At 41.6% G+C, this 27761-nt stretch overlaps 2 protein-coding genes and 1 long non-coding RNA gene across 8 annotated transcripts in view; 2 read left to right on the top strand and 1 right to left on the bottom strand.

Annotated features, from left to right (window-relative positions):
- The window catches only part of LTK (leukocyte receptor tyrosine kinase), an 86802-nt gene extending 74570 nt beyond the window's left edge, over window positions 1-12232 (top strand). For 3 of the 4 annotated variants that reach the window (XM_021403671.1, XM_021403672.1, XM_021403673.1), the window contains 6 exons: window positions 451-548; window positions 3724-3816; window positions 4419-4520; window positions 5982-6116; window positions 6475-6565; window positions 7298-12232. In XM_021403671.1, coding sequence (XP_021259346.1) covers window positions 451-548; window positions 3724-3816; window positions 4419-4520; window positions 5982-6116; window positions 6475-6565; window positions 7298-8071 — 1293 coding nt within the window. In that variant the 3' untranslated portion in view covers window positions 8072-12232. The remainder of the gene's footprint in view (window positions 1-450; window positions 549-3723; window positions 3817-4418; window positions 4521-5981; window positions 6117-6474; window positions 6566-7297) is intronic. The other variant, XR_002440830.1, reaches the window with a different exon arrangement.
- ITPKA (inositol-trisphosphate 3-kinase A) overlaps window positions 1835-27761 on the bottom strand; it is a 57913-nt gene continuing 31986 nt past the window's right edge. For 2 of the 3 annotated variants that reach the window (XM_021403681.1, XM_021403680.1), the window contains 5 exons: window positions 25995-26208; window positions 24118-24322; window positions 19044-19145; window positions 17891-17962; window positions 12677-17005 (listed from right to left, as the gene is read on the bottom strand). In XM_021403681.1, the coding sequence (XP_021259356.1) occupies window positions 16802-17005; window positions 17891-17962; window positions 19044-19145; window positions 24118-24322; window positions 25995-26208 (797 nt within the window). In that variant the 3' untranslated portion in view covers window positions 12677-16801. Of the gene's footprint in view, window positions 2798-12676; window positions 17006-17890; window positions 17963-19043; window positions 19146-24117; window positions 24323-25994; window positions 26209-27761 lie in introns of those variants that run through there. The other variant, XR_002440831.1, reaches the window with a different exon arrangement.
- Window positions 17969-21097, top strand: LOC110402035. The gene is made up of 2 exons (XR_002440832.1): window positions 17969-19239; window positions 20882-21097. It is a non-coding gene; the product is annotated as an uncharacterized LOC110402035 (long non-coding RNA).

Genomic DNA, 27761 nt, shown 5'->3' with positions numbered 1-27761 from the left:
TCTTTCTTTCTTTCTTTCTTTCTTTCTTTCTTTCTTTCTTTCTTTCTTTCTTTCTTTCTTTCTTTCTTTCTTTCTTTCTTTCTTTCTTTCTTGTCTTTGTTTTGCTTTGGTTTTACATCCCTTTTCACTGCTATGTCCAATACCAATAGGGAGCAGTTTTCTCTCACCCTTAGTACGCTATTCAGGTCAGAACATAAATCCCTCAGCAGCCTGCACTGTGCTCAGGAGAACTAAAATCTCCAGTCGGAAAAAAAATAGCTTAAATAAAAGTTCTCTCCTTTTCTAACTCTTTCCTTCGAGCTGCTTGTATTCCTCTTTGCTCCTGACTCATACAATCTTTCCCCCACCTGGTACTTGCCTCTCCCTTTCCCTTCTGCTCCTCTCTAATTACCCTCTGCCTCTTCTACTCCGTTGTTCTACCCTTACCGCTTTCTGTGCATCCTTTTCCAGAATCAGCCATCCACGCTAACAATGCAGGACCTGCTGAACATAGCTAGGGATATCGCCTGTGGCTGTAAATACCTGGAAGAGAATCATTTCATCCACAGGTGAGGAGAAACAGTTGCTTCTGAGATATGTTTCCTTGAAAGTGTGTGAAGCTCACCCAGATTCTATTTGCAGTGCATTAAACAGAGCTGATCTCCAGGGGGTAGCCAGAGATTTCCTCTACCGACACAGACTTGTGGTCAGGTGTCCAGGCTGATCCCTCTGGTCACTGGCAGGAGTTGAGCTCTGTTGCAGAGAAGGGAATCTTCCTGTTTGCAGTGAATGGTTTCAAGCCTTTTCAATCTTCAGGTGATTACAATGTAGACAGACACATTTGAAATTAGTCCCATAGTCCACTAGGTGGTAGTGTCACGCTGTGTTAACTTGTAAACAGCTCTATTTTCTGATGCCCCTGTCCCATCAGGACAGGACAGCCCACATTTGAGCCATTGGCTTCAGTAGAGTAGAGCAGAAATAATAGGAAGCAAAATACTGGAACTCAAGGATTTCTTCCCAGTAGCGGACCTGCTTTGTGATCCAGAGGAGAACATCATTTGTCTGTTCAGTCCCCCTCCTTCTCCTTTGTTCAGCAAGAAAACGTTGCTAGGTTTCAAATATGAATAAAATACTGTAGAAGGGGTACAGGTTATTACAGGTTGCTTTTTGAGATTTCCAGTTGAATGTTGGACTCCTTTATTTCTGGTAAAGAATTGTTTCAGCTCATAAAGTTCCCAGGCATAGCATGAACTAAATTCGTTGCTAAGTATGAACTCCATGCTGAGTTCAGCGGGTGTCTGTAAAGGAGAGGAAAGACCTTTGCCTCAGAGGGTGACACAGGCTCTGACGAAGCCTATGTGCAGCATGGAGCGAACACACCTACTTACATGTGACATTGTACAGAGCAAAGAGGAAGAGCTAGGCAAGGGTGTGTAGTAATTCTTGTAAGTGAAGAAAAGTGCAGCATAAAAGGACTGTGTCTGGACAGAACTGAACAGGTGATGGCAGGGGATTTCTCTTCCTCCCTTCACCTCAGGTGAGTCACGGGGCTGGCTGGATGCAAAGGGCAGCGTGTGCTGTGTGGACAAAAGTGCTGTGCGTTGGGCTGCCGTGCTGACAGGCTCCCAAGTAAAGGCTGCAGGGAGAAGGGGCCGTGTGCATCTCCTGGGAGCTGAAATGTTGGGTCGGTATCTGGAGAACTTAGGGCTCAATGCTAGAGAGCTTTTATGAGGATCACTTTAGGGTGTGTCTTCATTTGGGAATGATCTGCCTCAAGAATTACAGGAAGTAACCAGAGAAGGACAAAGAAAGTTATAGTTCCATAAACAAATGGTTTTTGTTTTTGGTTTTGTTTTTTTTTTTTGCAAATGGCAGCGAAAATACAGCAGAACTATCATCAGACAAGTTATAGTATCAGAAAAGAAAATATACAGTTTTCAATCTCCTTTTTATTGGAACAGTAAGTTCCTGTGAAAAAGGTATTAGTCTTGTGTCATAATAAATATATATATTTTTAATAGCAGTGAGAACATGCAGAAAATTTTAGCTTTTAGAATGCCAAATAAGTACAGAAGAGAATCAGTATTCTGATCGGCAACATCAGAATTAGTCAATACAGCATCATTAAAAAAAAATCAACGTGATAGCAGGATCCTTCATCCTTCTCCCACCTCGGTCTAATGAATTTATGATAAGGATCGATTTTTGCTTTGTGCTGCAAGAATTCCAATGAAATCTCACAGCGATGCTCTCCACAAGTATTTTTTATAAAACCAGTTTTCATTTCTTCTCTCAGGTAGAAGTTCCCTGATTTTCTTACGATATATCACTGAAGCCGGCTGCCATCACATAAGGTGCCTAAAATCTGTGTCAGCAAATGGACAGGCCAACTGCTACTGCTCAAGACAAGTCTCCATTTCAGGAGAAATGGAAGAAACCAGTGTTTGTCTCTTTCAACAATAGCACATCATTTTTTGAAAAACTCTCTGGCTCAGTTTTTACACTGTTAGATCTCTTGTATAAGCAACCTGGGAATGGACTCGTTTTGTTTTAGCCAATGATTCAGTGAATCTGCATAAAAGCCATTTCATGTAGGTCTTATGTTAGCATTTGTTAGTGACATCAGTATTGTTTAGAGTTATAGATGTGGAATCCAGAGAAGGTTATCAGTACAGGTGAATGGTGTCCTGGCAGGAAGGATCATGTTGTAGAGATGTCGCTAAGGCCTAGTCTTGTCATGTGAGAGTCACAGATGATAATGGGAGAAAAACAAGAAGCTAAGCTTGAATTCCAGATCCTGTGGGAATTTTCAGGGCTGGCAGTGGAAAGAAAGAAACACATGAGTTGTTCAAGGAGCTCATTTTTCTTGGCAGTCAACAGGACCCCCACAGAGCTATGATTTTTAATAAGTCCCTTTTCAGAACACATATTTAAAATGAATACAAGCCCTTCAGTATTGGCCACGCAGTCATCCCCACCATTTGTCACAATCTAAACCTGGATCCAGCAAATGGCTGCTCCCATATGTAGCTTTGCTTGGTTCATGGGAGACTGCCAGAAGCAACAAAGGAACAGTTTACTGAATCTGGTCCTACGTTGACTTTTCAAGCAGTTTACTAAGACTTTCCAATAGTATCACATCTGTGTCGCTGATAGAGATGCTGATGCCATTGAAAAAACACTTTTTTTTTTTTTTTTTAAAAAAAAAGGAACATAATGTCATAATGTGGTTGAAGCAAAAGCAGTTGGATCTGTACCTCGTCTGAGACTGACCCTGTTTTCTGCCTTAATGAAAGAAGATGGTAGTGGGTAATGTTCAGAGTACACTGAGTAGAAAATGTAATGTAAATGCAGTTTAATAATTGTGGTTAATGAAAATGATTGTGTAATAGCATTAGTTCTTGTTTTCACTGAGGTTATCCTCATTTGTGTTAAGATGACTCAGCTAAGACTTGCAGGGCTGCATGTAACATTCTTTCTTTATTCCTTTAGCTAGTTAAGAGTTCAGAACTACACTGATTCACAGAATGGCTGAGGTTGGAAGGGATTGTATGGGATCATCCAGTCCAACCCTCCTGCTTCAAGCAGGGTCACCTACAGCACATTGCCCAGGATCATCCGGGCAGGTTCTGAACGTCTCCAGAGGAGACTCCACAGTCTCTCTGGGCAGCCTATTCCAGTGTTCTGTTACCTTCACTGCAAAGATGTTTTCTCTCATGTACTTTTTTTTTTTTTTTAAAGAGATATAGCTGCAAGGAATTGCCTTTTGACCTGCACTGGAGCAGGTCGAATAGCCAAAATCGGTGACTTTGGGATGGCCAGAGATATCTACAGGTAAGTGAAAGGCCATTTCAGTCCTATGAATTACTCAGTAATCTGTATCCATTTAAATGATCTGAACTGCCTCATCTAATTTGAAGCAGCTGAACTGTCTTATTACGTTTCTGAATTTGATTTCCAGTTAACTAACTGGAGTAAACAGACTTTAAATTAACACATCTATGCCTAGTAGCAAATACACTTAAATTGCGTCATTCCAGACCGGGCCCTAGAGAACACTGCAAACACACATGGATGCTAAGCCAAACTCAGGCAAATTTATTAGCTAGTTGACCACAAATAATCTTGAATTTTAAAAATATTCATAATTCTAAATGTGTGAGGTCAAGAACATTTTCTGTATCAATGCCTCATGCACAACTTCAGCACATTTGATTTCTTCAGCTGTGCACCTACATCGTCATTTTCCATCTCAGTTGCTAACATGGTATAAAATACTGCTCAGATGGTACAATTCATGTTGATGACTTTTTCTTATTTGGCCCCCAGTACTGCATGCACTCTCTCCAGTTCCTGTTGCTGTGGTGATAGGATCTTTTACACATCTTAGCCCTTTGAGGCTGTGTGACATTCTGCATATATTTAATCTTTCCCAGAGCAAGTTACTATCGCAAGGGAGGAAGAGCCATGCTTCCTGTCAAGTGGATGCCACCAGAAGCTTTTCTAGAAGGCATTTTTACCTCCAAGACTGATACCTGGTAATAAATGTCTATTGATAACCTCTGCTGCTCAGTAATAAATGACATTTACTGCTCAAGAAAAAAAAAAGTCTACTCAGCAGGAACCCCTAAAGATATCAATCTCCGATGTCCTAAAAAGAAAAAGAAAAAAAAAGTAGATATTTCCCTCTGCATTGTTAGAAGTATGACTAAGAAATTCTGAGTGAAAATTTAAAAATCTCATGCAAATGGAGGGCATAACAAATAGCCATAGATAAATGCAGTGTCATACAAGGGTAACCAAGAAATGAGAAGACAGTTTAGAATCCTAAGAAGTCTCAGTCAAAAACTCAGACACCTCCTTCAGCTCTTAGTATCTGCCACTCAGTGCTTACTGGTGACAAGGCCTGTTCATATGCTTTGTAAATGACTCTATACCATGCAGGATTACTCCTGTATCATTTTTTTTTCTTTTGTATATAAAAGCAGATTTAAGCAGAAGTCCTTGCTGGTTGCTGAGGAAACAATATTTATACACTGATTCTTCATGTAGCCTGATTTTTCCTTAAAGTAAGCACCCCCTCAACAATGACACATTCATGCAAAAGTGCTGGGGAATAGAAGCTTTCCAGCTGCTTAAGAACTCCTCTCTTCCTATATATAGTAGACTCTTCAATAAGCAAACTGAGATATTACCTTAAATAGTACACTGACCCAGTTTCCCGAAGCTGTTAATGATGCCAGAAGACAACGGATTGTGTATCAGAACATAACTGTAAGCAGTCAGTACTAAATATTTTGAAGGAAAGTGCTATGGTTCCTGTAACAGGCTATCGTAAATAATGTGTATGTACTGGAAATTTCATCCACCTTTGCAGCAAACAGCGACTCTTGAAATTCTGACCCTACTGAAGCCTTTGCAGATCCCCTTGATTTCCCCGGGTCTACATTGTAAGTTGTTTTCAGTGGCACTGTTTAACTGACCTGTAGCTGTAAAGAAAACAGAGCAACCGTATAATGACATAAAGGCAACAATATTTACTTTTTCACTTTTAGTGAAGGTCTCTAAATTGTTTTTGTTCTTGAGCATCCTCTTGCCAAACAGTGACTCAAGTATCTCGAGTCTTTCAAAGTAAGGTAGGAATCTCCAAGCCAAACGTAACAGTTCTTGTTTTCAGTTAGACCATGCATAGCAAAGAGTGCTCTGGCATTTTTTATTCTAGAAATAACAAATGCAGCAGAAAGAACAAATTCAGTTATTCAAATATTTTGAGACCTCTGCAAAGCTACTTTGGGAGCTTGAAGAAGGGGTTTGATTGATTGTTTTGTTGTTGTTTTTTCTAAATCAAAGTTAGCTCATAACCATGCTAATTGTACACTTCTGTAGTTGGCCTGCAGGTTCAAATGGTTATTGCTGTGTTTTTACCTACCCAACTTTGTTCCAGGTTTGTGGAGTGCAAATGAAACCTAATCAGCACTGTCATCTGGTTTCTGACACAGGTCCTTTGGTGTTCTTCTCTGGGAGATTTTCTCTCTAGGCTACATGCCCTATCCTTGCAAAACTAATCAGGAAGTGCTGGAATTTGTCACCAGCGGAGGGAGAATGGACCCGCCAAAGAACTGTCCAGGGCCTGTGTAAGTATTTCCTCACGCTCTCAAGCTATGGAACAGTGGTTATCAAAAGGATTGGGCAAAGGCAACCAGACACCTTCAGTTAGGGAATGTTGATTGTACCAGCTGTCATCCCAGAATTATTGAACATCTCTTTAGCCACTGCCTCTTGTACATAAGTTAGAACGCAAATCCTATAGTGGTCTGTTTTAAGCGATCCCCTAATGACTTGGGATCCAAGGATGCAGAAATGACATGTCTACTTTTGCTCTCCTCCTTTTGAGCTGTGTACTGAGCACAGTTCTTCTGGACCCAAGCTCACGTCACATTGAAACATATCTTTCACAACTATCTTTCTTAATGGATGCTTTTTCATTTTAAGGTACCGCATCATGACGCAGTGCTGGCAGCACAGCCCAGAATACCGGCCAAACTTCTCTACCATCCTGGAAAGAATCAAGTATTGCACACAGGTATAGGCCTGTAGTAGCTATGTGGATGAAAATCCCCAGAATGCCAGCCATCCAAATGCACTACCATTAGTGCCCCAAACAAGATTAAGGCTTCTCACACACTGATTTACTTTCCAGTGGTGCTACTGGCTCAACTGTTCATTTCATCTGTGTTTTCATCTACCCACCTTAGCTCTCCTATCTTCAGCCCAACTAAATGAGATGATACTGTTCCTGTGCAAGTGGCTGCTTCCAGTTCTCTGCTTGTTCAGTAGCAAAATGTCCTCCATTTTGTGATGGAAAGGTATTTAGTGTCTGTTAAGGTCCATACTTTGACCTTGCCTAGTGCTGGTTGAAAGCCATGGCTGAACTGGTAATGGGGGGGTGGGGGAAGATGGCATAGCAAGTTCACCATCTGGTATAATTTTACAGCTAGAGGTGTGGATCCAACCCGCCTGAGAGGCAAATTATATACTGGAGACCCCCAGCTCAAATGCTGATTTCAGTAAAGCACAGCCACTGTTCAAAGGAAGCACATAAATGAGACAACACTTTTGCAAGTCGTAACAGCATGCGGTACCCAGATGGCTTATGGCACCTCGTATGAGGAGCAGGAATAGTGCTCAAACCTAATGCCAGCCTCTGCCAAAAGCTTTTATAACTGTCATAGTTATTTCTCTGAAAATGCAGGTGTGACAGTCACCCTGGAGGCTCTCAGGGTGTAACAGATTTCTGTGCAATCCTTTCTTCTAGGACCCTGATGTGATCAACACAGAGCTGCCCGTGGAGTGTAGCCCAACACCAGAGGATGAGGGGAACACAGTCGTGCGTCCGAACATTTCCAGTGGGATAATGCCCCTGTTGGTGAGCCCTTCTCTCACACCTCAGATGACACCTAAAATCCTGGATTCCCACCGTACTGGGCACAAACTTCTACAATGTCCACAAGAGCTACTGGTGGAGAACCTCAGCAACCGGACTGCTCGAGGGCCCAGCCTGCCATGCCTCACCGATTTCAACAGCGTGTCCCGGATTCAGAATTTGAACCAGAAGTTAGAACTCAGCAATCCACCAACCCACAGACTAAAAAACAAAACTAAAAACCTTTGGAATCCAACCTATGGATCATGGGTGCTAGAGAATATCTGTCACTTGAGCCCCACCTCCAAGCTGAAAGCAACTCCAGAGCGAGAAGATTCAGGCTTTGATGGAAATTGCAGTTCTTCTCCTAGTTCTCGGGCATCTCCAGCATCTCCAAGTCGGAGCAACTGCCCTCACTTAGATATTGGTGGGATCGAACTGGTGAAACTCCAGACTTTCCCCTGTGGTAATGTAAATTATGCATATGATGACCTGTGCTATGGCACCGATCACCCACCATCAGTTTTGACAGGGGTCAGAGCAGCTGTGCTAAGGAGCTCCAGTTTGCATACAGATGAGAAACCTTTTTATAAAACAGAGAAGGCAGCAAGAGAGAGGGACTCTGGTCTGTCTTTGTCAGATGACCTGAGTGTTACACCAGTATAACAGAAAAGATTCATCCAAAGATCAGAGAATGTGAGTGTTTCTGGAAGGGCAGACTTGAACTACTTCCTATTTCACTTACTTCCTCCATGTAAGTTCCTTTAGAGGGGTGATGTTTCAACATCAGCAATGATCTGCTTCCTCCTTCTACCTGCCAGATCCCCAGATCATTACAGACAGTTGCATTTCTACGTCTGCCCACTGAATGTGTTCCACTGGACCAGCTTAGTCGTAGAGAACAAAGGCATTGCTGCTCTGATTCAGCATACAATACCTAACAAATGACCTCTTTTTCAATCTGCTCAGGTGAAAAGAAACAGACCTATCATCCAACCACAGTGTTTGGATGGAAATAATGACCAACACAGGTTGCTCTTCTTTCTGACCTAAGAAACCAAAAATGCATGCTGTGCCAGCAGCGACCAACTTGAGAAGACTGCTATATTTCCTTGAGCTTTTTACTGTCCTGATGACTTGCCTAATGATGCTCAAGTAGTGACAGGAAAGTAAATAAATAGCAGCCACATTTTCATCTGTTTAATAGCAGCCCCCCTGAAAATCATGAAGCTACTGCTTAAATTGGAAGCAGCAAGAAGGATGAAAAAAAATCCAGGATCCCTCTGAGCATGTTTTGTAAACAAGCAATGAAGAGGAAAACAAATTTACGATTGAAAAAAATAGCTGGTGAAACTGATGGTATCTCCTTGAATAACAAGGAAAATGTGCTGCTTGCCTCATGGTGTTGTGTTCTTCACAGCTCCTGGTGTGGAAAGGGCAGGCGGCTTTCCAAGAAAGAGTGAGCTGACAGGGGGTGATGGGAAATGGACTGTCTTCATCTTTTAATGGACTTTATTTGGGATGGACTTCATTTTTGTAAGTACTTTGATACATGGCAGTAATTTCCTGTGCTATGTTGATTAGCATTAAGCTGATGTTCTAGGGTAACTGTAGCATTTGGTAGGCTGTAGCTGGTTTCAGTTTTCATATATACTCCTCTGAGGTAGAAACACAGTAATGCAAGGGAGGAGCAGAGTGAAGACAACCCGCTTAATACAGACATCACCTTACAATGCCTTTCTCAGCCAGGCAGAATAGCTTAGCCACTTGAGAAAGCTAGAACTATGACTTGGCTTCACAAACCCGAGCAGACTGTCATTCTCTTTAACCTTTCAAACACACAGAGTTGCTGGTTAAGGTAGTTGTTTTTTGAAGAAAGATTATTTCTAGAGCTTTTTTCTGTTATTTAGGGTCTAAACAGATGTTTACTGGTTAAAGCCTGGAGCCTGGAAAAGTAAATCATTTCGTTTAAGCCTGAACAGTCTCAGAAACAACTTGTCCCTGTCCCACTCCTGTATTGTGCACTACCAACTTATGACAGCAAACTACATGCTGCCTTTACCTGTAATCAAGTTGTATGCTGAGATGTTGGTTATAGACTCCCATCTTGTCCTCTTCTGTGGGAGGAGATGCTCCAGTACAAACTTCACATGGAGGGACTGGCTGCAGGCACACAGTCTGAAGATGTGGGTTATCAGGATAGAGATTGCTTTGAAGACAGACATCATGTCCTCTGTGTCATTGAGGGCTGGATGCTGCTGATATGTGGTACAGAATAGCAGAGTGAAGATTCTGAATCCATCCTTTGTCAGTGAAGTGCTTTTTCAGTTCAGGTTTAATGCTGTGCTTATCTGGCTTCATATTTGTTCCCAGTTTCCTCTAGTCTTAGACCTTCGGCTTTAGAATGAGTAGTTTTATATACTCTCATTTCCAGATCTGACTGGTGATGATGATCCTTTTAGCAGTGAGCTGCATAGCATGGAAGAAATTCCAAATCCATGTTGTGAAGTTACAAGTGGTCAGCATAGTATTATTCATGCGTTTAGCCCATTGCCTGTCCTACCGTATGTCCTGGAACTGCTACAGCCAGGTTAGATGAGGCAGAGTAAACAGGAAATTAGGGTACTTGTCCTTTCCCCTTGCAGAGGCTAATGCTTCTGGTTATGTCTCAGGCAGGCCACCTCTGCAACATGCTTGTCAAGAATAAACAGACCTAATCTTGGCTAGCTGGATTAACAGCAGCTCATCTATACATAATAACCCTAGGATTCCAGGGAGAAGCAAGTAGGATCCCTACTGAGCTCGCTTTGAGCTACCGTTGTTCTTCACATACGCAGCATTTGCTTCAACTTAATTCATGAATTTAGAAAAGCAAATAGTGATAAAACTAGGTAAGACATTGAAAAGTAAAGAGAGAGCAGGGCAAAGTTGGAACTATAGTTTCTACTACTCACCAGTGCTACAGGTGGTCTTGCATGCAGCTCTCTTCTAATTTATTCATAAAATACAAGTTCATCAGTCTAACGCTTTGGACAACATAGATGTTTTCAATTAATAGTTAAGTCAATGTACTTATATATACAAGAAGAACAGGGAAAAAGCTCCACTGAACTACAGCCCAGTATCTTATCTCTAAGAGTGACCAGTAATGGGGTGCTGAAGGGCAACTGTAAGAGTAGAATGAGCATGTAGTGATTATCTCCTACGCATACTTTGTTAGTTTATGACAGCAGGTAGCTCAGGGTGTACAGATGCAGTGTCTTCTAACAAGACAGAACATGGATCTGCAGACCAAACAGGCCCTAAAAGAACTGGCTAGGAACTTTTAAGAATCTGCGTTAGCAACATGCTTTTTATACGTGCTCTTACCTCCCTCAAGTGGAAATAAAGGTAAGCAAACTTTTGTCAACACAGTCACCATCAATCTTTGACCTTTAGAAGCTTTTCTGTGTGTATCTGATCTTGTAGATGCTTTTAAAAACCTCATAGTAATGGTTTTTTTAAATGACAGTACAGGAGGAAATAATGCTAATATTGCTCCTACTGTGATGCAATACATTGTCCAAACCAGGTTATTTAAAAAGAAAAATAACTCTAAATGATGTATACTACAACCACCAATTCCTACAATTCTTAGACTGTTAATACAATCACAGATTTCATAGTGCCCAGATTATACCATTTCAAAATACCATTTACTTGAAATTGTCTTTCAAGGAGATGCACACAGTGCATAATGAATGAGTTGAACCCATACTGTCAAAATTAGATTACTTGGGCAACTAAAAACCAAAAATCTGATTTTGTTTTCTAGAGGAATGACTTGAGCTGGAGACTGGCATTATTTAGTCACATAATCCATATGGAAAGCCTTCCAACAGTTCCCCAGTGAAGAATCAGCGATTTATAGGGATACTATAAATTGTTCTTCCTGTTGGGTGTCCATGTTTTAACAAAGACTGTCTACCACCTCAGCTTTAGATGTGTGCACGTATAGATGTTTTTTTTTTCTTTTGGATTTGGCAATAGTACTTCATGTTCCTTCATGCAGCCTCATACCTATGTTTTAAAAGAGAGGACTGTAATAACAAAAGATGAAATAATGCCAATTTCAATTTATCTTTCCCTTTTTTCTTTTCACATTTGTTGATATTCATGTTATCTTTTCTCTCCTCTACTTCAAGTGTTTTGCACCTTCATTTTCCCTTTAAACAGACAGAATTTTTAACTGTACACAGATTTTAAGTTTCCACTTATATCAGCCCTTTTCCCCAGGTAAATCCTCCACTCGCTTCCCAGTGGGCTGGTGTACACTGAGACAGCTTCACAGATATAATTACATAGCTATGGGCTTTTGCAAGTGTTACTTATTCCACCTCCAATACCTTCCCACTCCTTACCTGAAAGAGAACTTTCTACTGCTGGGAATATGGTGTTCCCCAAAGTATGCGCATCTCTGCAGCAGCGTGAGCCAGGGACCACTCCTCCTCAAACTGTTGAGCAGCAGTGCCGTGCCAGACAAGTTTTCTCCTGCAGCTGTGGCCTTGCTCTTCCTGCTCCTAGCTGCCTACCCTTTCCAATCTGATGCTGAGATCCTAGGCATGACATCACTAACATCTGCTAGTCTCATCACGTGACATTCACATTTAATTGAACTGGTTTTGATTTGTCGTTACCTCTGAACAGGGCAGCACTTCTTGTCAGCTTACCTTTTTGGGTGACTACTGTACATAAGTAGATGACAAGCCTGCTTCTATGCAATTTAAAGTTGGACAAATGTATACTTTATATTTGCAACACAGAATAAAGAGACACAAATGCTGACTACTCATTTCCCTCAATGTTAAACACAGTTTGCACACAGGTAAGAGGACACTGTCTTGCTGAGAAATGCTGCTGGTCCTGGATGACTGAGTCAAGGAACAGAGCACCGTTTATTCCCTGCTGCCACAAAAGACAGCCCTGTGGAAACAGTTAACTGCTCTGAGTGTGCAAAGTACTTTTTAATGCATTAGTTTTTTAATATACTGCAAGAATGGGATTTTTGAGACAGAACTTACCTCTAAGAAAGCCGTCAAACTTTGTGTGGTGTTGGGAACAAAGTTGCAACATTACCTTCCAGACGTCTTAGAACCATTTTTATTCTAGGAAATACTAGATGCTAAAGCCTAAAACCGCAAGAAACGCTGAAATAACTCGGTTTTGTTCTGTGCGTAGGGAAATTCTTTAAGAAAATATTATTCTTGTGTGACCAAATCACCATGAATGCCCTTTTTTCCTTCAGTCTCATGTATTTATTAGCATACACACTTAAGAGTAACAAACACTCAGCCAATACAGTCAAAAGTGACCACAGTCAGCATTGCATTGTAGTGTTCGGAACAGAAGCACTGTTGATGATACAGGCCCTTTGATCTCAGTACTGTAAGAATAACAAAATAATAACGATAGCAATACCAGGAAAAAAAAAAAAAAAAAGCAAGAGCCCTATGAGATACTCAAGTGTTTAGTTCAAATCCCACTGAAATCTTTCCCTGTCATTGGAACTAAATCAGATGGTAAGTGAGCATTCCACATGTAAAATACAGAGGCATTTAATTTGCATCACTTTGGTTAAACGTAATCCAAATGTATATCCATGGGAACCTTAACACCTATCATTTTTAAACTTATCTATTTCTTCATGTACTTCTTTTTATATTGCACCTTCCGCCAAAGAATCTCACAGCATCTTGCAGGCAAAAAAAGAAGTACAGCTGTATACCATTCTATGAGGTAAGGAGGTACTATTACCATCTGTAAAACAGGAACAAAACTGAGGCGAAGGAGAGCTGCCCAAGGCCAAAACACAAGGCATTGTCAAAGCTGGGGAAGAGAAGTCCTACTGCTAGATTTACACAGGCATGCAGCAGCTACAGTACCGAACGCTTAATGACCTTGGTGCCTAACTCAGAGGTTAGCTGCTCAGCACCTGGACAAGCGTATCTTACCTTACCATGCTGTGGAAACACGTGATTTCAGTGTCTCCAGAGTGAGGCAATATTTCAGCAGAAGCATTTAAAGAATTGTGTTTTGGACTTGTATGTGAGCAAGTGCCGTGGTTATTGTGCATCAGCTCTTATATGGCAAATGCCTGTGCATGTTGATTTTGCACAAACGTAAGCTTGTTCAAGGCAACTTACTCATAGTGAAAGAAAGCTGCTATGCTGCTTCCTCACAGTAGCACGTGAATGTACACAAAGAGGCACTCCGGGACTTCTGATGTGAATCAAGGTTATCTAACTTACCCTGCGATAATTTGCTCATGAGCTCACAGCCTCCAGCCCGAGAGCTCCAGTCCTCACCTTTGCAGTCCTACACTTGTCCTTTACTAATGAAAAGCTCCTTCCTTTGCACCTTTCCTGTAACAGCAGCAGAATGTTAGATTGTGGTTTCTTCCTTTCTAGCCCTTTGACAAGCCAAAGAGTCACTTCAAAACAAACTTGCTAAACTATTTAGCATCTAGAATGAGTTTCCAGAACAAGGACTGCTGTCATTGAGCCTTTCTTTTTCAGCCCCCCCATCTTCTCACCTACTGCACAGCACTGAACAGGTTCCCTAGTTAGTTATATCCAAGACTAGGTTCTGCAAACCACCCTTTGAGGTGCTGGCAGCAGTCAGGTTTTTGAAGCTACTGCTACTACACTGCTTCTACTCCTTTAAAACAAGAGGACATTAATTCTAAAAGTTCATGACATATTCTCAAGTGACATTTGAGTAACAGCTAACTTTGACCCTCTAAATCCCACCCCCCATCCAAAAAATAACTTGCGCTGGTGCAAAGGGTTCACCTGTGTTAACAGAAAAAAGACTTATGAAAGTTAATTAGGCAAACCACTGTTTGTATCACCCTGTCTCATTATACTTTACTTAATATTTTCCAGTTTTGTTTTTTTTTTAAAGTCCTGAAACTGCAGTCTTATAGAAAAGGTCTTGTTATTAAAGGTCCCTCCTGTGAGATGTATTTATTTTTTTTTCCTCCTTAAGCACTGCTAGCTGATTGATAGTTTACCTGCTGGCTGCAGGAAAGGAGGAAGACTTTTTCTTAATTAATTTTATGAAAATCACCCCAGATTAATCTGTCATCTCATAGCAATTCCAAAGTTAGGAGGCATCTGGAATTATAATATGCATGCTCAATACTGAAAGCTCACCACAACTTAAAAAAAAAAAGTGTAAACTCTTTGAAATAGCTAAAAAAGCCTCTGGAAAAAACAGTGGAAAATTCATTAGCATACTATCACGAAAATAAAATTGAAAAGGACTCTAGAAGGCCACAGAAGAAGTCTGAATTTGCAATGAACTCCAAAAATAATTATCAGTTTCAAACAACCTCTGTTTGTTTGACAATGAAATGTCTCCATACCTCGCTATTTCCCACAGGATACACATTCTATGTCCTCTAACCTTTAGGGCACAATTGCCTTTTTAATACTGATGTTTCATTTAGAGGTGATGAAAAAGTTATTAAACAGACTCTTATACTATGAGATCAGATTATCAAAAGTAACTCTGATTTCCCTTTGATTCTAATTACAACTGTTATAGATGCATTCTATCCAGTGCTACACTCTACAGGATTTTTGCTCATGGTCACAGTTAGTTATTCTTGAAAGAGCTGCTCCCCAAAGCACCGAGTTACCTTCATAGATCCTGAAGTTCTTGGAATCTCTTCTGAGCACAGGACACTGGCAAGAAACAGCAGTTTCTGATCGATGTACATTACCAGCTTAAGACGTTAAAAGAGAATTAATCAAACGCTAATCTAAGCCTTGTCCTCATTTTGGAAACTGCATCAACATATCAACGTATATTTCTATTAAAACATGGAATGTAAGTGAACAGGTGAATACTGATAGCCTTTATATCCTGTTAGTATTTATAGAACTGTTAAAGTGACAAGAGGCAACCAACAGAGATGGTATGTGAAGCCATTACAAGAAAAAGCATCACTTCGGTCTTTCTTGATTTTAATCTAAACACTGTGAATCACTGTGAATTGTCTGTGGCTGTGCCTGGGCCACAGCAGAAAAGAGTAAACCACAAGCGGCCCTGTGATTCCAGGTAGGGACTAAGGGATGTGATACACTGACATTCCTTCCCTCAAACTGCCCTGAGTTAACAGCTGATACATTGGAGGAAGAATGTCTAGGAATGATCATTAGTGTAATGCTGTGAATGCAGAAACTTCACCTTCCTGATTGCTGCACTATACACTTTTATATAAGTTTAAGTATGTATATATGTATATAAGTACATCTATATACTTATACATATAAGTCTACACACTTAAGTGGCAGCACTGTACTTGGGAATAGGAGCATGGCCAAGAAATCACCTCTTTCATGTGCATTAGAAGACAGTCAAACCACGATCTTAAAAGATCACATTGGTTGCTGGCTACTAGTGTGTGCATGTATGTGCATGTGTACAGCGGTTTTACGTTAAAAATGAGCATGCCTTGAAAAACCCCTTAGTTCCCCAGTCTGAGTGCTAGAGTGTTATCACTGATTTTCACAGCTGTAGTTCAGCTGCAAGAGGCCAAACTTGCCAAGCTAGGCACTTTTCCAACAGCCCACCCAGTCTGAAAGTCAAATGTTTCTGGAGACAACAGGCTGCTACTCTCTCCCTGGAGTATCTGTAATCTCCTGAGAGGCTACATAAAAAGCAATGGCTGTTCTTGGACAGAAGTGAATTGAGGCTAGGGTGGGGACGAGGAGGACTAATCAACAACAGTTACCACATACAGCCACTACAAACTGCTGTCTCACTTTGCTCCAGGTTTCTTCTGATTATCACCAGTTTCCACCTCAAGTACCCCTATAACACAATGCAGCAGCTGTTGTTAGTCCAACCTGTAGTATACACAGGAGCAAGAAGACTTGGGACCAGGGCAAAAGAAAAAAAACACTCCTGCTGTTTTCAAAGCTATCCAGTTCCCTGAAAAATTGTTATTCCTCCCCTGAATTCCCACGCACTTGCTCTGGATCACTACGAGGTAATCTGGAAGTCCCATCAGTTTACCAGAAATCAGAATCATTCTGGTTTACCATACAGACCTCTTGACTCATGCTGGTGTGATTCCTGAGTATGGAGATCTCGATTCTCTGAGGACCAGTCTTACATTAGGCTGGTGCAATACAGAACAATCTGGAGTTAGTTATTTACGTTCACAGAGGGCTGATGCAAAGTCATTTTGATAACTTGCTGCTGGGTTCTGGATGTAGTTCCCTCTGCACTGTGACGACCTCAGGAGTTTGGAGGGAACTAGTTAAAGAAAGGTTTCCTTCTGAGTGGTCTCAGGAGAGAAGAAAGTTAGTTACAAAGCAGCCCTGTAAGTTTTGTGCCACTTTCAACTCATCTTTCAGTGATGCTTTCCAAGATGCGAATCAAATTGTCCAGTCCCAGCAAGTACCCATCCTCCCTGTTGCCTTCTTGCCAGGGGATCCTGTGATCCAGTGTCTGCCCATCAGGAAGAAGGGTGGTCTTCCCAAAATCAATCAGCCACACATTGGCATTCCCACTGCCATCATGTACAAAAAGTAGTGAACTTCCAACGACCTGGAACGCAGATTGAGATGACGTTAAAAGCGTAGCTTTAGGTCTTCTCCATTCACTTACGCCTCCCATTAAGACGACAACCTTCTCACCTGGGACCCAACAGTCTTTAGGGCCACTCTGCTCGCATATTTACAGTTTGTATGTACCGTTTATATAACAAGATCAATCAGTAACATATAAATGGGCAGGCAGCTGAGAAAAGGGACCCAGCAGGCAGAGGGAAGAAAAGCAGTTCACTCGCTCACTTGGCAGCAGGTCTCAATTCAAGCAATGGAGCAAATGCCAGTAACTATTTTCCAAGAAAGACCATAGCCTATGATTAACAAAATTGCCTCCGGTGACAAGTGGATATCAACAAGATAAAATAAAATGTCTGACCTCAAAACCTTGAGCTATGACAAGCAGAACTTAAAATGCCAATGATGCCCTCTCTACAGCAAAGCATAGAAGGAGAACGCATAGAGCAGAATTATACAGATTCAACGCAAATCCAGTATTTTGATAAAGACTTGATTGTCTAAATACAACAGGATTCTAAGGTACCAAATGCAAGCTTCCACGTTACCAATTCCCTGTAAGTGTTCCCACTGCAACACATTGAAATTAGAGAAATGGCAGGGAACTGGTACTACTAAACTATTCCCAACAGCGGCCCAGAGCTCAAAGTGATGGTATGCTATAAAGATGAGAGGATTCATTATTCTTAAAGATCTGTTATTCCTGTATCCTTGTGATGAAGGCTTTGAGTTACCTGTACTGTGAACACATTAGTTTTCTTCTACCACAAACTCCTTTCTAATAATACAGTAGGCTATTCTGAAGTACATGTGAATGACCAAAAGCAGCAGCACTACACCTTCACACAGCATTACACTCACTGCTCACCTCATGTCGCTTGAAGAAGTCTGAGGATTCAAGAATGATATGAATTTCCTGCAGACGCTTGAGGTATTTTTTCTGGAGGGTGACGACAGAAGAAAGAACACAGAAACAGGCAGAGAATGAATGAAGACATTCTGCTTACAAGAACCAATATAACAAAGAGATTGTTAATTTTAGACTAGAAGGCCTTCAAAACAGGGCCATCATTTGAAAGTAAATCTGAAAATACACTTCAACAGGCTTCCGTTGCAAAAGAATAGAACAGAGTTCCTCTGCCGCATGCATCACACCAAGCATACTTATCTGTCTTGCTTTGGATGCAATAATAAAGTCTGCTCTGCAGCCAAATGCTATAACGCATCTTTTCTTTTTCCTTTTTTTTTTAATATTTTTTCCATTAAAGATAAAAGTTTCAAGCAATGAAGAATCTTTCATTTCATCACAGTGGAAAGAGAATGAGCTGGTGTTAGAGAGACAAGGAAGCTCCAAACATATAAGGGTGGAAAATCAACACATAAAGCTCTAGTATGCATTTTTAATGCTGTCCTGTATTACCAAGCATACTGCTCCTGGGTGGCTAATCTTTCCTCATAATGGCTTCTACACTGCAACAAAACACTATGGCATCTTTTGAAGTTCTGAAGACAAGAGAGACACGTTATGACATCTACCACATGCCTGTTGTGCTTCCCCTGAAAAACCATGAAGCAGCGAACAGCAATTGCTCTTTGAGGCAAGTCTCACACATAAGCAGAGCCAGCCACCAATCTCACTTCCCGTCATCATGCTTTGGTTTTCTTCTCTCTAGAATGAATTCCAAATCACAAGTTTTCTGCCAGCACAATCCTTGTTAATAAATCATCATCCTTCTGATACATCTTACATTTCCAGTGGAGACTGGTGGCAAGCCACAAGTTTGATTTTTGGCTAGCATGAGAAACCTGAGGAACTCATGGCAAGAGCTGCCAGAACAGGTCTCAGCCAACCATTGCTCACTGCCCAGCAAGTCTTCATGTCCACTCCATCTACTCAGTGGGACTGGAAGTCCTATCCTGTTCTTCCCTGGCAGTTTAATCTTTCTTGTACCAGAGGAAGTATGGCCCTCAAGTAAGTTGAATGGGTCAAAGATCACTGAACATGGAGAGTTCAGACTCACCAGAATAGTCGTGTTGCCCTCAATGAACTCCACAAAAACCTGGAGAACTTGCTCCTGTGTCTTCGTAGTTTTGAAGTTTGTGTTGCATGTTCCATCTGCCTTCTGCACAAAAACACAATTTATACCACATTTCACTCCTCTCATCAGCCAATCCTCTGGAACCAACAGCAGCTCAGCTCTCGCTAACCAGATGAAAGTAAGTAGTCTAACAGGAAGAGAGGAGATAAACCTCTCTTCAAGCAAGAGGTGGAAAATAAACAAAGCTGATAGGATAACCTGAAATGGCACTTCATTTCCTGTTGAATGTAGTTAAAAAAAAAGAAAAACCAAAAAACCCCAAACCTCACGGTATTACCAGCCTGCAGAAAGGTTTTCCTCACATCTCAGTAGTAGCAGTGCAAAGGTTCAATGGGGCAAACCACAGTGACCTCTTTAGTTGTCTTCTTAACAAGCCTGACGTAGCCAAACCCTGACTTGGGGGGGAGGCATAAGGGGACCATTTCAAGCCCAATTGTACCAGTTTTTTTTGTTTTCTTTTCCTGTTTAGTTTTTTGTTGACTTTGTTTTTCAATGGGGAAACAAAAGAATTGTAGTTGAGACTCTCCATTCCCAAAATACCTTTACATTAACGTAACCTAGACGTCACCAAACGGAAAGCTAGTTCCAGACAAGAACAACTCAAGATTTGCAGTGATACAAATGCTAACAGTGACAATGCAGATGAGTAAATTTTGGCAAAAGACAGCATGAACATGCTTGTAGCAGACAGGGTCCTGGAAAAATTCAGAGTACTTTTATGCTAACAATATAGCTGAATACAGAAGCACCCTGCTACTAAAATAGATAAAATCTTTTTGTGCATTGGTAATGGCCAGTTTGTGCTTGTGAGGCTACAAGTAACTAAGAGCAGTGCATGAATCTGTGACATCTGTCAACACAGACTGCATGAGTACACGCCTCTCCAAGAACATCCCTCATGTGAAAAGACACAAATAAAAGCTTTAAGATAGGCATGTGAAATACAGGCATTTTTGCATTTGGCCACCTGTATCTACCAAAAGCCTGGAAGATTATCCAACTATATTTCTCTCCATTGTATCAGTCCAATGAAATCCCACATTTCCATTATTCCTTTACAGGATTAAATTAATAGGTCATCCAAATACGTTCCCTTCAACACACTGTCACTGCAACAAAACTAGTTAAATTCTGCTCCAGTCTCAGAAGGTGAAATGCTTTTTATTTCACAGCAGAACTGGAGCCTCTAGAACATATATTAAAAAAAATTAAATAGTACTAAATTTTCAGATCAGTCATGCAGTGAAGTAACTGAATGGCAAAGCCATGCTGAAGAACCTCCCACCTACCAGACATTTTAGGAGGAGAAAAAAGAGAATTTTATACCAAGGCCACGGGCCAGATACAAGTGTGGCACGTCAGCCCAAGGAGATGTGTAAGTTAAGCAAAAGAAGTTCAGCAGGCAGGCAGTGAAAGCGAGGAGCCGCCTGATCTGAGGTACGATAAAACTCAACAGCAGATAGAAATATGGAGTTCAGTCTGATGACTTCTATCTCTTCTCTGGGGGAAGGTTATTTTAAAAATCATCTCTCCCCATGCCCTAAATCCCAGAACAAATTCTGCAAGAGCTGCTGTGTTTTCCCTTCTTTTTTCCTTTACATCTGGACACGCTAGTGGCTTGTTTCCTTGTTATTTAGAAATATTCTTGTGATTTTATTTCTTTGCAGTGGTTGACAGGAAACATAACTACTACCTGTCTTTTCTTGCTGTAAGCATCAGTACAGGCTTTGAACTGCCCCATCCCTCATATTCTGTTGCAGGTCCTTGCAACAGCTCTGGGTGTACCTGATCCCCAGAAGACACTTGCCCGACTTGCTCCCTGAGGTCACACTTTTGTCAGCTCCTGCACAGCACAGCCATCTGTTGCACTGCGCAGCCAGTGTGCCATTTGCAGCACTCCTCACTAGATGGGACAATGACACAGCTAGCAGGAGAGTAACTTGGGCTGCTCAATAAAATATTGCTACCAATCTAAACCTGTGTGGTCTTGCTCACGTTACTCTGCAGACTTCCCTTAAAGGGCTCTGGGTTAAGGTTGTGACCTAAATGGATTTAACAAAGATTACTGAATCAAATCTGCTGTCCTCCAGGGAAAATGTCTGTCACAAATGACAGCTAAAAGAACGGTACCAAAGGAAAGGTAACTTTTGAAACTGCAGAGAGATTCACTGACAGAATGGGAAGCGAGAACGCCTGATCCTCAGCTCCATGCATAACTCTGCAAAACTATTAGCTTAGTGTTGAAGAGATGACATTTGCAAGGCCAAGCCTTCAGACAGTCCCTTTGGGAGGTGGACTGAATCCTATTTACAGTGAGCCCCTTCACAGAGGAGCTTCTGTGAATTCATGTTCTTCACTTCTGCTCCTTACTCTAGCAGTCACAAAGCTGGAATATTTTTGAATGACCAAGCCCAACATATCTGCTGACCTAATTCCTGAGTTAACAGTGTATTCAGGGCAAAAAAACTCTTTTTCCCCGCATCAACAACTTGCTGACATCACTGATCCTCGTAGGCTTTCCTCTCAAAATGGGGACTTGTGCAGCATGGCTTTGATCCTCTGTAAATATACAAAATGGGACATAGAGTTCAGCTACAGTGAAGCAGTTTTGGGAATACTGACTAGCTGTATTGCTTGAAAAACTTTTGCCACCCCTTTTCCACATACAAAAATAGAAGAATAATGCCTACCTACATCCCTCATAACACCATAGAAAGAGGAAAAGGAAATGCACTGGAGTACTCCAAAGTATTTCTTGTGCTTAAAAAAAGGATTATTTGTGTCCCGTTTTGCACAGTTACAGCATTGTCTCAACAGAGGGAAACATCATGCAGTCTGTGTGCCATACTGCTCCTTCCCACCTCTGACAGCCGGCCAAATCACAAAGAACGAGCCAGGAGGAGCTCACCTATACTCCCCTAGCTCAGTCACTCTTCGGGACTCAACATACATGTAAGTCTTCTACATTGACCAAAGATCTTCCCAAGAACATACACAAAAAAGTCTTGAGATCATCTGGGTTTCTGATTCAATTACAGAGAGCATTCAAGGACTTAAGTGGCACAGGAATGAAACAGGTATCTTGGACAACGTCATTATATGGCTGAAGGGTAAGACAAAGTATACTGGTGGGATTAGAGCCAGACCATCTACCACTCAGACAGTTCCTGCATGAGAATGCCTGTGTCTAACAGCCAGGAGTGGGTGGCACAGCATACAGGGGGCCAAGCACAGCATGAGCTGGAAGGACTAGTTCCTGTAGCAGCACAGCAGGAGAATCTGTGAACGAGGAAGGGAGAAGACAACACAGGGAAGCAGAGAAGATTGGAATGGTTAGAAAGACTCTGCTCATGCGAGTCACCATCTTTTATTCCTTTCTTTTTCCTATGTGCTAGAACTATGAAACAGATGCAAAATCCAAATTATAATTTAAAGCATCATGGGCTTCAGCTAGCAAGTACTCATGCAGAGTGTAGGGTATTTGGGCTGTCCTCACCAAACCCTGTACTGCTACAAGTACACAGTTATCAAAACCCAAGCAAACTAATTTAAGGCTAGCTGTGACAGAGACAGCGTTAGAATCATAGAGTGATTTGGATTAAAAGGGACCTTTAAGATCATGTAGTTCCAACCCCCTGCTATAGGCAGGGACACCTCCCTCTGACCAGGTTGCTCAAAGCCCCATCCAGCCTGGCCTTGAATGCTTCCAGGGAGGGGGCATCCACAACCTCACTGGGCAACCCGTTCCAGTGTCTCATCATCCTCACAGTAAAGAATTTCTCCCTAATATCTAGTCTAAATCTATCCTGTTCCAGTTTAAAGTCATTTCCCCTCATCTTGTCAGTACACGCCCTTATTAAAAAGCCCCTCCTCAGCTTTCCTGTAGGCCCCCTTCAGGTACTGGAAGGCCACTATAAATAAGGTCCCCCTGAAGCCTTAGCACTTGAGTTACTTAGTGAGGTTGGTGATACTCTAAGCATAGGTCCTAAGGGTTTCTGGACAGGTATCTGATTGCCATGAGGCACAACAAATGTAAGTCATTGATGGGTAGGAAAGAAAATTGCAAAGATTCTTTTGAGGCTGTAAGGCAGTATCCTAGAAATGGTATAGGGACACAAATTCATCCATCAAGAACAGCAGATGGATTTTGTTGATGGGCAAATTTTATCACTGTATTTTTGGGCTTTATTCCAGCTCCATCTATACTGGATACTGTCATGTTCCTAGAAGTAAAAGACATTTCCTCTATCCTAGCTAGTACCTAGCTAAATGGGGGTCGGCCTCTCCCATGTAACTAGTGATAGGACTAGAGGGAATGGCCTCCAGTTGCACCAGGGGAGATTCAGGTTGGATGTTTGGAAAAAATTCTTCTCTGAAAGAGTGGTTGGATGCTGGAACGGGCTGCCCAGGGAGGTGGTGGTGTCACTGTCCCTGGAGGTGCTCAAGAAACGTGTAGATGTTGTACTGAGGGGCATGGTTTCATGGGAAATATTGGTGATGGATGGATGGTTGGACTGGATGATCTTGGAGGTCTTTCCCAACCTTGATAATTTCATGATTGCAATGCTTTTAACTTGCCTTGCAAATAAGTATAACTGGAACAAAACCTCTCTTCTGTGATTTAAATTGAATATAATTGGATATAAATAAGCAAACGCATGGGGGAGAGGCAGTGATTTAATCAGGTCTGAATTCCTCCTTAAATCAGCTTCCTTTTTTTTGTATCCACACTGTGTACCTGCTTGGCTCATTCCTGCAATATCTCTGTGGTTGAACTAAGCGTGGCTGATATGCATTTGATGCTTACCTTACTTGACACTACTGTTATAATTGCAATTAATACTTTAAAGCAACAATACATTGAACTTCATGGATACAATTAACGCATTTTCAGAGAGTCCTTTAGAAAATCTGGTTACTAATGCTACGTTAGTGTTTTGATTAATCAACAAACCGAAGTTCAGTCACCAAGAACAGGCAGAAGCAGAACTAATACCTTAATCCCTTCAATCCTGAAGCCCAGGTTGGCACTAGAGCTGATCGTTTCCCTCCACTGCATGTATCGGGGCTTGGTGACAGCATGCTGAGCATTCTCTTCAGCTGTGGGAGCAAGAGGATCCACTTCAATCATTTTCTTGTACATGTCTTTACGCAGCTTTGGTTTCTCACGGGCTTTAGTCAACTCTTCTTCCAGGTACGTCCTGCAAAGACATCACATCTCAGCAAAGCTGCAAGAACTTCCCAACTTCATTTTTACAACTTCAGTCAGCCAGGAAAGTATTATCATTACCCCAGTTTTGCATTTGGCGAAAATATAGGATGAACTAGTGACCATACATGCTTATTTAGTGAAACTATAGCAGGAATCAGTATTTTTTTGTCTCGTTCACTTCTTGTTCTAACCATACATTTACCTTACAATTACACATTATTCTTATGTCCTGCTTACAAGAATGCAAAAATGCTGAATTACTATTCTGCCAAGACATACAACTTTATTTTCAGACGACAGTTAAGACAGATCACTTGCAATGAAATCAAAAGCAAAGCGGCCGGCTGAAGTCTTACTGGCTTCTCTCTCCTCAAGAAAAACTTCAGTTACGCATTTTTTCAAGCCTCAAAAAGCAAATAAGGTTCTATGTAATGTTTCAGAGAGTAAAGGACAGAAAGACTCTTCAAATAGTAAAAAGAGTTAGAGCACATTATCTGAGGAATTGTAGCTCCAAACCAAAAGAAGTAACTAAGAAAGGGAAGACAACACTTCTGCACTTTGCTTTTATCACTCAGTCTTGGCAGCCATTAAAAAGGCACTATCCATGTTCTCTGCATTCCACTGGACCCTGAAACTTGTCCCTCTCCACAAGTCTGCACTTTGTCAGGTGTCTGGAGTGTACATTCTTAATCCCAGTGTAAAATAAGCTGGATTGTTGTTTAAGAGATGCTGTCACTCATTACCTGAGTGTCGACTACTGCGAACACAATATGTACTGCTGCCAATCCTTCTTCCCTTTCTTCTGGGCATACCAGAGCTACAAATTTCTACTCAGATTTAGCACAGTTCACTTAAGTTTCTATGTCTATTTGAAAAGGCTTGTCTCATCCCCATAAATTGCCTACTTATGACAGTAACTGAGCATCTGATTTGGCACCCAAAAGATTACTATAACAGTTTCTACCTCTCTGTATTGTTACTTGAGGCCATCAACAGATTCTGTATCTATTTGTTATGCTTAGATAACTTATTTGAGGTTTCCTCCTAAATCATACACAAGACAAGGAAAATGGAAAAGGAAAAGAAAGTGAGAATCTGAAGAACAAGGTGATAACATCACACAGATGTCAGAGTGGGGAAAACAATCAGTCCTGGGTAGACAGTCAACACTTCTCCACGGAGAAGATTAATATCACTGAAGATTCGCTCAAGCTTTGGAAATGGGCTTTTGTATTGGTATTCAGTCACTCACACTCACAGATGGGAATTTTAATCTTCATAGGGTTTTTTGAATCACTGCATAGGCAAAGATTAAATGAACTGGCAGCGAGTGAATCACCTAATTTTTTCTCCATGCTTAATCAGGTCATTGCAGAGAAACTTTGTCCTAAATCACCACTGAGAATATCTTGATGTGGGTCATGTTTAGCCTACAGATCACTCAGTTTCCAGAACCCATGTACAATCGGGCACCAATGGGATGTGGTCTCCTCAGGCTGCACAAGGCAACTGTCAAACCGACAACAGGTTGTCTGGACTGAATCCCAAGGCTCCAGAACTGTTACCAAGCTTCTCCAAGACATAGCATGACCACATCACCCCTCCCCTTGCCTCCTGCAAACGCATTTAGGTTAAAGAACACATTCTCTTTCATGTCTCACCTGATCCCCATCTTACAGTCCATCACACACGGCCCTTCAAAATCAGTAAGCAAGTCATCCAGCTGAATGTAGCTCTCCCCATCTCTCTCCACCACACCATGGAAGCAAGGGACGCAGGATCGCAGTGGGTCTTTCATCAATCGCTCAAAACATTCCTTTTCATTCTCTGAAAAGCGCTTGAGAATCTTACCACTATCAGCTGCCTTGAAACTCCCTAAAAAGAAAACCAAACACATGCTGAAAAGCCTGACTTGCAAAAGGGAAAAACACCTTCCCCCACTACTCCAGCCTCATCTACCTCAGCAGCATGACACCAGATACTTTCCCTGAACAAGAAAAGATAACATGCTTCTCATAAAAATAAAACACCCAGGGCAAACATAGTCGTTGGCAGGGAAAATCCACTTGGATACAGTCCCACATCGGAATTTATGGCTTTAAGGAATGCAGCTGCTCCAGACCTTTTTTTTTTCTCCATACTAAACTCTTTGTTAGGATATTAAACATTACTATACTTACTAAAACGTACAAGAAGAAACCACAAGCCATACTTCCTTAATGCTCTGACAGGCTCTTTTAAAGCTGCATAACACTGCCAGTGTTGGCTTCGTCCTCAATTCTCACATAAGGAACACCTGCTGAGCGTGTACATACCGAAGCAGCGCAGTCCATCAGTGATCATGAAGCCAAGCACTGCCCTTCCTACACGTATAGTCTGTGACTGCACACGCACATACACCTGGGTACTGTGTCTGCTCCAGGGAGCTCTGCTGATCTGCAGGTACAGCCTGCAGCGCAATTGTTTTTACAGCCACGGGTCTGAACGGTATCCAGTACAAATGAAAGAGTGTGCATAGGCCAAGATAAAAGCAGCCATTACACTCCAGCTGTGGAATTTGCAGCCTGCCAATAACATCTGAGAAAAGTACATGTTTCATTCGCAGGTACTCTTTATTTAATCTTCACAACATAAAATAGGCCCCAAAGCAGGAGCCTCATTAAACCTGTGCCTAGCACTGTACTTCTGTTGCAGCACGATCTTGCAAACTGATTCACTGCTGACAAATTCTAGAACCGGCACTGGCTCATTAGAAGGGCTAGGGTGACAATGGCACAAGTTTTAGTTTAGAAAAAACTTGTCATGTCATAGAAGAACAGCTGCAAAAATGATGGACTAAATGCAACCACAGAAAACTATCAAAAGCAAACAGGAATGGTATCTCTCCTAATTAACTTTGGTAACCTCACAAGACTCTTCTTACACCCTGCACAAGCACTCAAAGGGTTATGATTACACACGTGTTCAGTGCAGCACTCTACACAGATCAAGCCAACCCCAGACACACTGTGATAGAAACTACAGTAAGACTGGGTCATCTTGGCACTGCGTGATACAGGTCAGTACACCACTATGCAAATGCAGCTACTCCATTTCTAGGACTACATAAATCTCTCTGCACAGCTTTTAAGTGCACTACATTAATGCATTAACGTACAAAGAGCTGGTTCCAGTACTGCATTAAAGCACGATGCAGCGTAGGCGCCTGCCCACATGTGTACTAATAAACCCCACACTGGCACATAGGGAACAAGGGCTGCATAAGAATTAAATGAAGCGTAAGAGAAGCAAACCTGATGACTTCTCCTTATTGGATTGTTCTTTTTTCTGTTTGTTTTTTTTTTGTCTGTGTGTTTAAGTTTGCCAGTGAAAGTAATCCTATATCAGGAGCACACCGACTAACTTCTACTGATACAAAATTAGAATTA

Source organism: Numida meleagris, chromosome 6, assembly GCF_002078875.1.
Source record: "Numida meleagris isolate 19003 breed g44 Domestic line chromosome 6, NumMel1.0, whole genome shotgun sequence".
Classification (NCBI taxonomy): Eukaryota; Metazoa; Chordata; class Aves; order Galliformes; family Numididae; genus Numida; species Numida meleagris.
Note: the sequence above shows the minus strand (reverse complement) of the source record. Positions and strands in the feature narration are given on the sequence as shown.